Source organism: Leguminivora glycinivorella, chromosome 3 (genome assembly GCF_023078275.1).
Source record: "Leguminivora glycinivorella isolate SPB_JAAS2020 chromosome 3, LegGlyc_1.1, whole genome shotgun sequence".
Taxonomy (NCBI): Eukaryota; Metazoa; Arthropoda; class Insecta; order Lepidoptera; family Tortricidae; genus Leguminivora; species Leguminivora glycinivorella.
The window spans coordinates 16442239-16458039 of NC_062973.1; the positions used below are offsets into that span (position 1 = coordinate 16442239).

General features: G+C 40.2%; 1 protein-coding gene across 1 annotated transcript in view; it reads right to left on the reverse strand.

Annotated features, from left to right (window-relative positions):
• The window catches only part of LOC125242636, a 75256-nt gene that overhangs the window by 31525 nt on the left and 27930 nt on the right, over window positions 1–15801 (reverse strand). Inside the window, exon 2 of the mRNA XM_048151464.1 lies at window positions 2474–2597. Coding sequence (XP_048007421.1) covers window positions 2474–2597 — 124 coding nt within the window. The remainder of the gene's footprint in view (window positions 1–2473; window positions 2598–15801) is intronic.

Consider the following 15801-nt stretch of genomic DNA (forward strand, 5'->3'; position numbering starts at 1 on the left):
GACAACAAAGTTTTACGAGAGGTTTATTCTGAAGATTGTAAATTATGTATATTCAATTAAACTGAAAAGATTAAGAGAGACAATGATTTATCAACTATTGGTAGATGTATGGCGCATTGGGTTCATGCAATCTCCCTTCATTAGGTTAGCACACATGTAAAACAAAGTGCGAACAGTTGCAGCTATTTCCCTCCATGAACCAAACAGCGAACAGTGCTTTTCTACACGTTGCGGAATGAGGATTGACGTCCAACACTCAGTGAATTAAAGTGCAGCGAAGCGTGAAGTGTCTAACGCTCCGGCTCGAAATTGCATGCATCTAAAATTCCTTCTCGTTTGTCCGCGCGATCCAATAAAGGTGGGCCTTCACATTCGTGCGACGGACAAGTTAATTCTGTCAAAGCTTGCTGCGACCTCCTCGCCTCGCCTTTGTGTGCACTTGAAATGTACAAATTGCACAGCCCAGAGGGGGGAGGTCGCTGCACTTTCCCCCCGCCCCGCCTCCGCGCTCGCATCGATTCCTCTTTGTCCGGAGCATTCGTCTTGAGATGCACTCTGCGAGATCTCGATTTCACATTCAAACGAATCGACCCTCTCGTATCTTTTCGTGCTGTCGGCGATGGATGGGGTTCCATAGACCTAGCTACTCAGCGCTGTGATTTGAATCGAGACTTGAATTTGAATTGTAGCTTTTGTAGTGCAAAGTAAATTGAAGCTACAAAAATGAAATCGCTTGTCGTAATCACGGCTCGGCTTCTTCGCAGTTGTGTATTGTTTCTTTACATTGTTACTAGTGCCAAGGACACGGAATATTTAAATAAGCAATTAAATTTCAACACACGTAACGGCATAAACATGCGTAACTAATCATTGGACGAATTACTAACTGTACTGGTACATAACATTACTTGATAGAGGCATTTGAGGCTTATCTCAATCAGTTCGTCTGACATTGTATTGTAAGGGTCCCCCCACATCTAGCGTCTCGCGAGCGTCGCGTCGGGGCAACTGTATGGAAAAAGACGTCGCGTCGACGCCACGTCGACGCGGCGTTAGGCTTTGCCCATACAGTTGGCCCGACGCGACGCTCGCGAGACGCTAGATGTGGGGGGACCCTAATATACGGATTTTTGGGGTTTTAAGTGTAACGAATGATATTCAAAATATGTACGTATGTGGAATACATCTACACTATAAATTAAATACAATCGGTCGACATCACGGTGTTCAATAAATTATAGCCACAAGATAGGTACTTATCATACCGAAATCAATGTATTAAGCCAAGTGAAACAAATAATTAATATAATTATACATTAAATACTGCAACCTTGTCTGAAACATGTGTACGCAAAAAACTGTTAACTACTCGTTCTACTGACTAATAATTATAATAAATGCAGCAATACTTTTAAAAACCAGTAATAAATGTATGTTTGTTTTGTTTTATTACTTACTGCCAATGAGGAGACATTTATGACATTTAATTATGCTAGTATTGGACATAAACCTTCAGTACAAGGCGAGATAGGGTGTAAGCAACTTTTATTACCGATTGTTGTGTCAAGGTGATACTGAAATGCTAATTATCAAGTTTTAATTTATATCTGATCTTTCCGCTCCACCCTTCACTCGATAAAATTGGTCAACCTGGCCAATATTTATTTTTACGAAAATTTAAAAAAAGAACTGTAAAACTTTTACACAATCAAAATTTTGTAATGCATTGTGCAGATGTTTGCGGTTACTTGGTTGACTCCATTCTGAGGATGACTGTAAGCAATTTTCAATTTGGAACATTCCTTTCTTCTATCATAGTTCAATATGCGATTTAATTTTGTATATTTTAAAGGAAATCTGAGAGTCTAATACGTTTATACGCATTATAACTGTCGAAGCTACACGGCATTGCTTGGAAGTTTGATAAATGCAGAGATTATGTTTTAAATGCCGTGTGAAAACGTTACAACGAGTGTAAACTTAATTACCTCCCTCCCGTTGAAGACGCCTTGCAGCGACAGCCATTCCAGCCAGATAAAACATTATCTCGAGAACGGTTCCACTTTTTGTACAACGTGCAATAAACGCTCATAAATTTATATAAACGACGTTTTGAATTTGTAGTGATCGTTGCAAAAAGCAGACGCCAGCGCCACAGAGCTTAAATGGAATCATTTCCACCTCGCAAAAAGTTGTACTGAGGCAGGCGCTTGCATTCCGATAACTTGAATTGTGTGTCGGCTGGAGTTACCATAGATATAGCAAGTAATTAAGCGTTTTTGAATTACCAGTAAGCGTTTCAGAGCTAGAGATAATTCCACGACGTATAAGATGATTATGAGGATGATTTATAGCTAAGTTTAAACTATAACTTTCCTACCTATATCATTTCTGATAATTTAGTAATGATAACATTCAAATGTTCAAGCTTCAGAAAACTTGCAGAAAAACAATCTAGAAAAAAGCTACATACCTTAGAGTCGAAACTGAAGGTGGTCTCCGGTCGTAAAGGGCAAGGCAGCCCGCACTTGCAAGTGCCGGCCGTCTGCAGGTACTCCCTCAGTTGCGGCAGCGTGCTCAAAGCCGTGCCGCTGGGGCTGAAACAAAAAATATTTCATCAAAAAAGGAACATATTGAAGGTACGACTAAACATACAACTTAATGGCTAGCTTTAATCTAAACTGCGCCCTTGAGGCTTTTTACCAAGGATGCTGGCGCATGGCCTCGCTGTATCTGCTGATACTTAGTGAGCTGTTCGGTTACCAGTGACGTCGATTTGACGTCGGCTTCGCGATTTCTGAAAATAACTTGTGCGCGCTAGGACCCCCAGGCCTAGTTTCTGCATTTAATTATCTAGAAAACTTACACTTAGACAAGACAGCTTCATACTCCACGCTCCACGAAGCGCTTAATGTATGTATGTAGGTAGGTACAAACACACCGCCCCTAGGCACGTTTAGAATAATAATTATTAAGTACACTTATCGAAAATAATGTTAGGCAAAAAATTCGAATACACTGTTATGTTGGTTTTCTGCTCCCTTACAAACACGAGGTCACGAGCATATTGAAGATAATCTGAATCTCCTAATTGCTAAGAAATAAAATTAAATAGTTTTGCTTTTATAATGATCGTGGGACTGCATCTATAGAGTACCTATATGGTGTATCTGTATAGGTGTACTATAACGAGCTACTTGAGATACCATAAAAACGCAAACAATAGATAAGGAAATTATTGCAATAAACGCGAACTTAGTTACGGATTAATGAAATAATATTTCATAACACACATCAATCACAAATACCTACTAAATTACTAATAATAATAAACTTCAATAAAAACGTGTTAAGTGAACCAGTACATAACTGAGCGTTTTTAAACCGAACTGCTGTATTCCATGACGTACCAAGCGCTCGACTCTCGTCTCGGGTACAAGTTTGATCTCCATATCTTCAATAACGAGTCGTTTTGTTAAGGTTCACGAGCTACGCTTTATGATGGTTGATTTATGAAGGAGACAGCATATGTTGCTTTTCCAATCGTTTCGAATCACAGGCACTAGCCAAAATGCTGATTAATCGATATAACGCAATCTCCAAGTTAAATTCTCAAGGTCCTACATATTAATATATTCACGCTCGCGCGATCAATGAGAACACACGGGTACAGCACGGGGGAGCTGATGGGCAGTGATTCGTGTAAACGATCGGAGGCATTATTTGCTGAAAAGCGAACGATGCAAAAGCACCTAGTCAAGCGTGAGCGCCGATTCTGCGGACTAATCATGCGGCCAACTGGCTCTCCGGTCAATCGATATTTAATTTCAAGAACCCATTACCTCGCCCTGTTACGTACTAACAATGACGGTCTATTTTATCTAATTTTGTGTTTAGAGCGGGTAAACGCTCCGCAAATTTTGTTAACGTTTTTGCTCAACGAATAGGTATTTTTATATTTCAATTGACGACCGGTCTGGCGCAGTCGGTAGTGACCCTGCCTGCTGCGCCGCGGTCCCGGGTTCGAATCCCGGTAAGGGCATTTATTTGTGTGATGAGCACAGATATTTGTTCCCGAGTCATGGATGTTTTCTATGTATAATATCGTTGTCTGAGTACCCATAACACAAGCCTTCTTGAGCTTACCGTGGGGCTCAGTCAATCTGTGTAAGAATGTCCTATAATATTTATTTATTTATTTAATTAGCGATAAATAGAACGGTGAGCTGTCAAATACACATCAATAGCGCTATATTCACTACATTGACTTAAATATGTGATCATAATTTTCATTGAACTATGTATTTCAGTAGGTACTAGATATTTGCTGCATTCGTTTAAGCGAGATACGAATAACATCAACGGCGCCCCTAATGGGCTATTAAGCACAATTTGCAAACAACACAATCCGTTTACGATGACATAGCATTGCAGGCATTATTATACGTCTAAGTTTAACAAACAGCCTCTTTCAAAAGACGCACAGACATCTATACCAGCAGATCATCCAGATTCAAGCTTCCGAATAACAACACTATCAAAAAGTCTGATTGTAACGATCTGATGGAGAATTTGACTCTGAAACAAAGATAAGTTCGCAAAATAGCCGTTTTTAGGGTTCCGTAGTCAACTAGGAACCCTAAAAACGCCCTTATAGTTTCGCCATGTCTGTCTGTCCGTCCGTCCGTCCGTCCGCGGATAATCTCAGTAACCGTTAGCACTAGAAAGCTGAAATTTGGTACCAATGTGTATATCAATCACGCCAACAAAGTGCAAAAATAAAAAATGGAAAAAAATGTTTTATTAGGGTACCCCCCCTACATGTAAACTGGGGGCTGATATTTTTTTTCATTCCAAACCCATGTAATATATTGTTGGATAGGTATTTAAAAATAAATAAGGGTTTACTAAGATCGTTTTTTGATGATATTAATATTTTCGGAAATAATCGCTCCTAAAGGAAAAAAGTGCGTCCCCCCCCCCTCTAACTTTTGAACCATATGTTTAAAAAAATATGAAAAAAAATCACAAAAGTAGAACTTTATAAAGACTTTCTAGGAAAATTGTTTTGAACTTGATAGGTTCAGTAGTTTTTGAGAAAAATACGGAAAACTACGGAACCCTACACTGAGCGTGGCCCGACACGCTCTTGGCCGGTTTTTTTACGTACAATAAACACATTATAAATCGAAAGACCTAACAAGAACTTATTACATTAGGTACACCCATTTATCCGATGAAAATGGTAATACATACATTATAAAGAATTAGTTTATTACTTATCATAACTGATCCATTGAAATCGTATGTTTCAGGGGGGGTTGGTTTGCATCAAATGAGGTAGTTCTAATTTTTTATACATATTGTTAAGGATAAAATAGTGATGTCAAATCCGATTTTTCCACCTCGAAAGCCCACCGGGTCATTATTAAATAATTGAAAAGCCATGACTTTTTTTGGTTTTTCTCATATTTCACCATCAAAAACTTTCTTAAAGGCTAAAGTCATTATGAACAATTTTAAGAATAATAAATTACCAATAAAATAATATAAAAAGGATCTTTGTGGCCCCAGTAGTGTCTGAGATACGCTTAGTTAAAGTTTTCACAATTTCACAAAAACACAATGTATAGTCATATACTGGAGGGTGAGTTAATGTTATGTCCTTAAACTACTTAATAGGACACGGGCATGTCCTTAAACTACGACAACCAATGTTAGTAGGTCCCGCAAGGGGCCATCTGGTCTGCTACCACCCTCCCGCCGAAGTCCAGGCACCAACCAGCCTTGCTGCGTTTCATCTATGTACAGTGCCAGTGCCTTTGGACGATGATTGGGTATCAGTTATGTTGCTTACAGCTAGTCATTTTGGATCCTAAAGTTTACCGGACCTCGTAGCTCACGCTGGAAGGCAGTGAGATCCGAGGCACGGTCTTTTCGGTGGCCGACCGCAGGAAGTTGAGGTCCAGTTGTACGGCAGCCACATGCAAAAGGCTGCCCCGCCACCTAGTGAAAAATCCGCGAATAGCTCCACCGTGCCAGATATGGCGACTGGATGGGAGGAGGAGGCAATCTCTAAGTGAGCTCCTCATTGTCCTGATTAGTTCAAGTGATCCAAGTAGTAAACGCAACACCTTGACAACCAGTTTTCACCCACCCCGTACCCTTCAACAACATGAAACTAAAAAGAAAAAGAATACGAGTAAGTGTAAACACCAACGGCACTTCCTCTCATTGAAAGTGCACCTCACCAACGTGCACTATATCGATCCGGTTCTCCACCATCCTGAAATCGAAAAGCCGCACATATTCTTTTTGACGAATACGCAAATTAACAACCCAGCGGACGCGGCGTACATCAACTACCCAGGCTACTCACTGGAGGACAAATTCAGAGCAGATGCTGGGACCTATGTGTACATCCGCGACGGCATTTTCTACAACGCCTCTGTTTCTTTGAGGTGACCGGGTCCGGGGTGGTGAGGGGTCCGCTTTGAGGATAATTATTTACTTGGGCTCTGAGAAAGCGATCGTATGCCTGTGTCTACCGACGTACAGCGGAAACCAGGAAAGTGACCTTCTGCTAACAAGTGATCCAAACAGGCACTCGGTTTCAGTCTCAGCTCCACTGGGATCCGGCCACTGTCTGGTGAAATCCATGTCGATCCACTCTCCATGCTCTACAAAGCTCAACTCCGATCATATACGTAGTATTGCAGCCACCTGCGGGACGGCTCAGCTAAATACCAACTCACCGCTTTGGATACATTGCAGAGCCAGGAGGATGATGTTTTGATGAGCTTTTCGATTTCAAGATGGTGGAGAAACAGATCGCATTATATGCACGTTGGTGAGGTGCACTTTCAATAAGAGGAAGTGCCGTTGGTGTTTACACTTACTGCTTTAGCCCCCAACTTCCTGCGGTCGGCCACCGACAAGACCGTGCCTTGGATCTCGCTACCTTCCAGCGTGAGCTACTGGGTCCGGTAAACTTTAGGATCCAAAATGACTAGCTGTAAGCAACATACCTGATACCCAATCATCATCCAAAGGCACTGGCACCGTACATAGATGAAACGCAGCAAGGCTATTTTGGTGCCTGGATTTCGGCGGGAGGGTGGTAGCAGACCAGATGGCCCCTTGCGGGACCTACTAACATTGATTGTCGTAGTTTAAGGACATGCCCGTGTCCTATTAAGTAGTTTAAGGACATAACATTAACTCTCCCTCAGTATATGACTATACACTGTGTTTTTATGAAATTGTGAAAACTTTAACTAAGCGTATCTCAGAAACTACTGGGGCCACAAAGATACTTTTTATATTATTTTATTGGTAATTTATTATTCTTAAAATTGTTCATATTGACTTCAGCCCTTAAGAAAGTTTTTGATGATGAAATATGAGAAAAACCAAAAAAAGTCATGGTTTTTCAAGTATTTAATAATGACCCGGTGGGCTTTCGAGGTAGAAAACTCGGATTTGATATCACTATTTCATCCCTAACAATATGTATAAAAAATTAGAACTACCTCATTTGATGCAAGGCTGAATGTACGATTTCAATGGATCAAACTGGACGTTAAGTATAGTACTTATTTTAAATTAATTATTTCGTAAATTTCCTATTAGCAATTTCGGTGCACCATGGTAAAAATAAAAGAGCTTAGTATAAACAGTTTCTTGGTACTCTAAGAACAAATTAAATTACTTATTTTTTTTCTGGTTCGATGCCAGCTCGGAACACTTGGAGGCCTTGGTCACTTTTTCTTTGTATGTATATGACATTTATTTAATGTTTAGTTTCTTGGTAGATGATCAATTAAGGTTCATATTACTGTTATTAATCATAATAAACTATTCCAGCTAGATAGAACATATATATCGGCCTTTACCGCGACAGTCCTGCACCCTTGCTAGACCTAGCGATTACCGCGTATTTGCCCATAAACAGAACAAAAGTTACTGCCAGGGACCGGCCCGCTATCCCTTATACGGGGTTTTGTATGGGTATTTCGTTAGGCTTAACTTACCCTACCCTTTTGACGCGATACCCTTTCATTTTGCTTTTAAAGCCCTAACGAAAGCGCTTACCTAAAATAGCCCAATACCCTTACAAAACCCTTATCATCGGCTCAGCCTAACGCCATAAGGGTAAGCCTTACATTGGGTTTTATTTGCTTTCCCTTATAGCATATCGTGCGAGTTTAAATCCTGTACCTCGCTCATAAAGCACACATTACTCCGAACGAAATAACATACGATCGGTTACCTACGGCGGCACTGTGTGTGATATTTGCGCGTTTCTGTTTGATGGAAACGGCTGTAGATAAAATAAGGTTCAATTTTCAATACCAAATACTTATAGTTATGATAGGCTCCTTCTTTGCTCAGGTGTAACACAGGCAAACGCTGCTTTTTAGGGTTCCGTAGTCAACTTACAACCCTTAGAGTTTCGCCATGTCTGTCTGTCCGTCCGTCCGTCCGTCCGCGGATAATCTCAGTAACCGTTAGCACTAGAAAGCTGAAATTTGGTCCCAATATGTATATCAATCACGCCAACAGAGTGTAAAAATAAAAACCGGCCAAGAGCGTGTCGGGCCACGCTCAGTGTAGGGTTCCGTAGTTTTCCGTATTTTTCTCAAAAACTACTAAACCTATCAAGTTCAAAACCATTTTCCTAGAAAGTCTTTATAAAGTTCTACTTTTGTGATTTTTTTCATATTTTTTAAACATATGGTTCAAAAGTTAGAGTGGGGGGACGCACTTTTTTTTCCTTTAGGAGCGATTATTTCCGAAAATATTAATATTACCAAAACCGGCCAAGTGCGAGTCGGACTCACTCACCGAGGGTTCCGTACAAACTTTTAATGGTCAAAATAATCTAATACTACTCATACTCATTTATTTGTAACGCCATTTTACACGTCAAGATTTGATTTAAAAAAATATTATTCATACAACAATAATACTTAGAAAATAAATAGACAGAAGATTGAAATTACAAAAAGTTAGGCAATATTCACATAAAAAATTAACAAAAATATTTTTCTAATTAGGTAATAAAAAAATTGTCATAAGCAGGGACCGCAACTTTGGTGCCGGTGACGTCATTATGACGTTTAGTCCGATATAGGATGTTCTTTTAATAACATTGCAATACCTCAATTCTTAATGATGAGATATTGAGAACTGCTTGGTATTTGCATAAAAAAATAATGTTAACATTAAAAAACGATGCAAATATTATTTTTATTGGCTTTTTTTACAGTAATGTAATTGTAACAAAAAATATTATTCTTCGTGTACTTAAATAAAACAACATATTAACAAAAGGTTGTTTTATTTTTCCTTCTTCTCGTTCTATATGCTTTTTTGGTTTTCAAATGTTTCTCTATATTACTTGCTTTTCCTCTTAAATATTGGTCACAGCAGGAGCAGTATATTTTTTCATTTTGTAAAATCAGAAAAGGAAATTTCTGCAAATACGGTTCCATAGCCAAACAATAATATTTCGGTTATATTTTACCAATGAAAAATAGTTAAACAGAAATTGGTTGTCATTTCCCACAATCTCGGTTTTAACATGACAAAGACAGTTATGTTTTTATACGTGGCCAGTACGTGGAAAAACTCTTAACTCAAGTTTGAATATCAGTAAACTAAAGAGGCTAATAAGTTGTTATTTGATTAAGTGTATATAATCTAGATAACAACACTCTGTATTTAGCTTGACGTCATACGTCTGTCATCGGCACCAAAGTTGCGGTCCCTGGTCATAAGTGTAGAACGGGTGCTCGACCAGCCAATTTTTTAAGCAATACTTAAAGTTCGACACTCTAGGTACTTCAACCACATATTGCGGCAATTTATTATAGACGGCAGGGTCCATCACATGTGTTAACTTGTTGGATTTCGCCAATATACGGTCGATACCTACTAACTTTCCGGCATTTAGAGTGTTGTACTTGGAACACATATTGTTAGTGTTGTCACAGAATATATACAAGTACAGAAGGCTCACTCCTTTGATGTTCACAAAATACCGCCATTCTAAATTATTACCTTCATTAACAAACGGACCGTACGCGAGCAGCCAACATTGCATTTTATTTCGCCGTGCGAAGGTCGTCGCCAATGAATGGGCCGCGAACTCGCGGCCGCTGACATGTACTTGTAGCGCGGCGATAGAATCGCGGAGTCAGCCACCCCTGGTTTTGTATGCTTCCAAGTTCTCTTTTACATAAATGGCTACCCGCATGATAACTATTGCAGGCAGTCTCAGGATTCTTATTTTTTAAAGAGTTCTTTGGCCGGGGTGTCTACAGGTACCTGAGTAACGATCCTGATAGCTCGTTTCTTAAAGCGAAAGACCCTCTTCCATTCAGCACAACGCGCAACGTCCCCAGAGCTCCACACCGTACTGTATTAATGAATGGACAGTGGCGAAATAGGATGTCCAGGCTACTTCTGGAGCCACAGACTTTGCAACTCGACCTAAGGCAAAGCACGCACTGCCCAGACTATCACACAGTTTATCTACTTGCTGGTCCCATTTTAAGCCGTGATCTGTAGTCGTGGATGACATAGACATAGACATAGACATTTTATTAATAATATTATAAATATTACACGTTCATCAATAAAATTATTTAACAGCAATTAAATTAAGATTATTACAATTTCAGTCTAGTTATAATTTCGAATATTTAATTGAAAGATGCCATCTATAGTCCCGTCTGGCAGAAAACATGAAACTTGGCATGTATATAGCTTATAGGATTATAAGAAAAAAATGAAGTAGAAACACGCCGAGGTGTCAATGTTTCCCCTCCTCCCCACTTTTGTATCCCTGTTTTCAGTTTTTTTATATTTCCATGAAAACCGTAAAAGCTACAACAATAACGTCTAAGAGAAGTATATTCTCTATAAAATTCTCTACAATACTGTCTTTGGAAGTATATAGCTAGAACTTATAATTTTCAAACTATGCTCATTTTACCTTTGCCATATTTGTGTTTGGTGACCAGTAGGATAAGTAAGGCCCAGCGACTTAGCACTTTTGCCTGTGGCGATGCTGCTTGGCAAAATTGTTCCTTGGGTCAAACTGATCCGATTTATTCCAATAGTCATGAAATCGCACGTGACTACTCCCCACAAAGAGAAGGGGAAGGGGCCGGTTCCCTCGATGAAATCTATGCAACCGACGCCAACGACGAGCGCCAACGCCATCTATCAATGGCTATTTCACGAAATTGATGAACGCTCTAAGGAATAAGGGCTCTTAGTGTAGTGGTTATGCCAGTCGACACTAGATGGCAGCATTAAAAAACACTGGGTTACACTGTATGACATTTTTTCATTTCAACATTAAGTAAATAGCATTCGTTATAAGTAAATAGTATACGTTAATTCGTCGCTCAGTTTTGCCGTGAAGGACGGACAAATAAATAGACACACACACACTTTCCCGTTTATAATATTAGTATGGATTAAAATAAACATTAAGTTAATAAAAACAAAATGCAGTATTATTGTGTGCTACTTAAAACTTTCCTTGTTAGTATAAAACCCGGAGTTCTTAAAAAAAAATAAGAAAGTAGAATCTTATAGAAAGAAATAAGCAGGTAAATAAAATCAAATAATCCATACTGATTAAACTGGAAAGTGTGTGTATGTCTGTTTGTTTGTCCGTCTTTCAAGAGAAGCCGCGGGCAAAAGCTAGTAGAACATAAAAGAAAAAAAGTAAATAAAAATGCAAAAAGATTGCGTGAGCCGAGATTCGAACTCACGACACTCATGGCGCAAACGATTCCACCTAGAAGTCAAACCCGCTAGACCATTTGCACATTGTGAAAAACGGCGAATCTTCTGATTCTAATCACCAAATGCTAGTGCCGAAGTTTCGCGCGATGGATACGCGATGACCTTGAGCCATCGCCGTCGCATCGCGTCGCGTCGCGTCGCGTCGCCCGTCGCTCACGCAAGACAGAGCGTTACTCATTGTTCCTGCCGGTGAGTGAGGCAGCCAGAGCTCAACGAGGAAGGACCTACGGAACTAATTAGGACAATAGATTGTCCTTTGAGTCGTCGGCACCCAGGCCCCTTCTAAGTACCTACAGGTTTGTACAAGTTTCTAATGAGTCGGCAACGCACATGTGCCACTCCTTTAGTGGCAGGCGTCCATAGGTTACAGTGACCGCTTTCCATCAGGCAGACCGTATGCCTGTTTCCCACCTACGTGGTACAAAAAAAACTGTCGTCGAATTCACCTTAAACATTAAAAACTAAGTCAAAATCGATTGATTCGTTCGGGAGCTATGATGCCACAGACAGACATGTCAAGCGTCAAACCTTAAATTATTATAAAACACTCCGTCGTTTTTGCGTTGGTGGTTAAAAACAAGAAACTTCCTTCAAAACTATAATAAAACACAACTTTCTATGAAAATTGATCAAGTGCGAGTCGGATTTCGACATTTCCATACAAACAGGTCATGAGCGCCTGACGAAATGTAATGGCAACGTACATTAAATTTCGTACTTAGATTTCGCGTATATTTCGGAAACGATAAGAGATAGAGCAAAATGGACTTCTGATTTTGGTTGTCGATGGCACAATTTTTTTGTTTTCGTATATATACACCTTTTTTTTGGACCTATGTGGGCAATATTATGGTCAGTGAAGTTCTAAACGGTCTTAAGCGCCTCTTTTTTAGTAGGAACTTAAGTCATTTTGGAAAATGTTTTTTTTTTTTTTAACAATTTCTATAACAAACGAAACCGAAATTAATTTCTTTATACCTGTCCAACGCGATTACAACATTTTAAGACGTTTAGTAACTACTTGCAGCGGCAGTGAGTGAAATTCGTAATCTGAGTTTTTTTCTCTTAAGTCCGACTTACGCTTGACTGTAGATTTCTAATAGGTTTTCCTGTAATCTACAGGTAGAGGGCTATCTTGTGTATTTTTTTGAAAATTTTACGCTAAGTAATTTCGGAGATAAGGGGGGGGGGAATGGTCATTTTTTGCGTATTTTCTTAAATTACTTCTAAATTACCAAAATAAAAAAAAAAAAAAAAATATACTTCAAATGCTTATAAAATGCTCTTTCATTTGATATGTAACACAATATAGTTTTAATAACTTTGATTTTTAATTTTCAATGTTACCCCCCAAAAGTGGCCCCTGTGATTAAATTTCATTTAATTAAATTACATGTCCGTCTTTGGGCCACAGGTTTACATATGTGTGCCAAATTTCAAGTAAATCGGTCCAGTACTTTCGGAGAAATCGGCTGTGACAGAGGGACAGACAGACACGCGAGTGATCCTATAAGGGTTCCGTTTTTCCTCTTTGAGGTACGGAACCCTAAAAAATGGAAAAAAAAATTATTAGGGTACCCCCCTACATGTAAAATGGGGGCTGATAATATTTTTCATTCCAACCCCAACGTGTGATATATTGTTGGATAGGTATTTAAGAATGAATAAAGGGTTTACTAAGATTGCTTTTTGATAATATTAATATTTTCGGAAATAATCGCTCCTAAAGGAAAAAAAGTGCGCCCCCCACCCCCTCTAACTTTTGAACCACAAGTTTAAAAAATATGAAAAAAATCACAAAAGTAGAACTTTGTAAAGACTTTCTAGGAAAATTGTTTTGAACTTGATAGGTTCAGTAGTTTTTGAGAAACATATGGAAAACTTCGGAACCCTACACTGAGCGTGGCCCGACACGCTCTTGGCCGGTTTTTTTTATCGGACTTGTCTTGATGAGTACCCGAAGTCTAGATGATGCTGAACCCTGGCTGCACCTAGGGGAACTCGGGTTTAGTGTAACACAGGCAAACGCTGGTTTCGACACGGACTTGTCTTGATGAGTACTCGAGTGAGCAGTACCCGAATTCCAGCTGATGCTGAACCTTGGCTGCACCTAGGGGAACTCGGGTTTAGTGAAACACAGGCAAACGCTGTTTTCGTCATCGGACTTGTCTTGATGAGTACTCGAGTGAGCAGTACCCGAAGTCCAGCTGATGCTGAACCCTGGCTGCATCTAGGGGAACTCGGGTTTAGTGTAACACAGGCAAACGCTGTTTTCGTCATCGGACTTGTCTTGATGAGCGAGTGAGCAGTACCCGAAGTCCAGCTGATGCTGAACCCTGGCTGCATCTAGGGGAACTCGGGTTTAGTGTAACACAGGCAAACGCTGTTTTCGTCATCGGACTTGTCTTGATGAGTACTCGAGTGAGCAGTACCCAAATTCCAGCTGATGCTGAACCCTGGCTGCACCTATGGGAACTCGGGTTTAGTGTAACACAGGCAAACGCTGTTTTCGTCATCGGACTTGTCTTGATGACTACTCGAGTGAGCAATACCCAAAGTCCAGCTGATGCTGAACCCTGGCTGCACCTAGGGAACTCGGGTTTAGTGTAACACAGGCAAACGCTGTTTCGTCATCGGACTTGTCTTGATGAGTACTCGAGTGAGCAGTACCCGAAATCCAGCTGATGCTGAACCCTGGCTGCACCTAGGGGAACTCGGGTTTAGTGTAACCCAGGCAACCGCTGTTTTCGTCATCGGACTTGTCTTGATGAGTACTCGAGCAAGCAGTACCCAAAGTCCAGCTGTTGCTGAACTCTGGCTGCACCTAGGGGAACTCGGGTTTAGTGTAACACAGGCAAACGCTGTTTTCGTCATCGGACTTGTCTTGATGAGTACTTGAGTGAGCAGTACCCGAAGTGTAGCTGATGCTGAACCCTGTTTGCACCTAGGGGAACTCGGGTTTAGTGTAACACAGGCAAACGCTGTTTTCGTCATTGGACTTGTCTTAATGAGTATTTGGGTGAGCTGTACCCAAGATAGAGCTGATGCTGAAACCTGGCTGTACCTAGGGGAACTCGGGTTTGGTGTAACATAGGCAAACTCTGTTTGCGTCATCGGACTTGTCTTGACGAGGACTTGGGTGCGCAATAGCCAAGACAGCGTTGTAGCTGAGCCCTGGCGGTATCTAGGGCAACTCTGGTTTCGGTGCATTATAATATAGAAATATTTCATGCAATGTCAAGTTAGGCATAAAATATAATATTAACTGAACAAAAATCCTACCAGAAGTGAATATTAACATCAAGTAGTTAGAACAAATTTATTAATTTGCCATACATAAAACACTTTATTTATGTCTAAAAAAATACGTATGTATATCCATTTGAATATCAAAATTAAGTACAGTCGATTTCACTAATAGTAACACAGGGAATAAAGAGAATACTGGAGTTCCAAGCGTCCATAGACTGCGGTAACTATTTACTATCAGACGGGCTGTATGCTTGATTGCCACCAGAAAAGTATTTCTGTTTCAAACGATCTTCATAGAATTCACAACAATCAACAGAAATAGTTTGACAGATTCTATGGTACTACTCAACTCAACCAAGTACCAGTCATAAAGACGAGTCTAAGATATTTCACACGAAACATACTATGAACAGAAAACAGCGTTTATTTATATTGCACCGAACCTGAGTTCCCCTAGGTACCACCAGGTCTCAGCTACAGCAGTGGCTTGGGTACTGCGCACCCAAGTCCTCATAAAGGCAGGGCCTATAACGGAAACCGGGTTTGTCTATGTTGCACCAAACCTAAGTTCCCCTAGGTACAGCCAGAGTTCAATATCAGCTTTACCAGTACTCATCAAGACAAGTCCGCTGACAAAAACAGCGTTTACCTATGTTGCACGAAACCCGAGTTCCCTAGGAATAGCCAGGGTTCAGCATCAGCTCTACCTTGGTTACTGCTCAC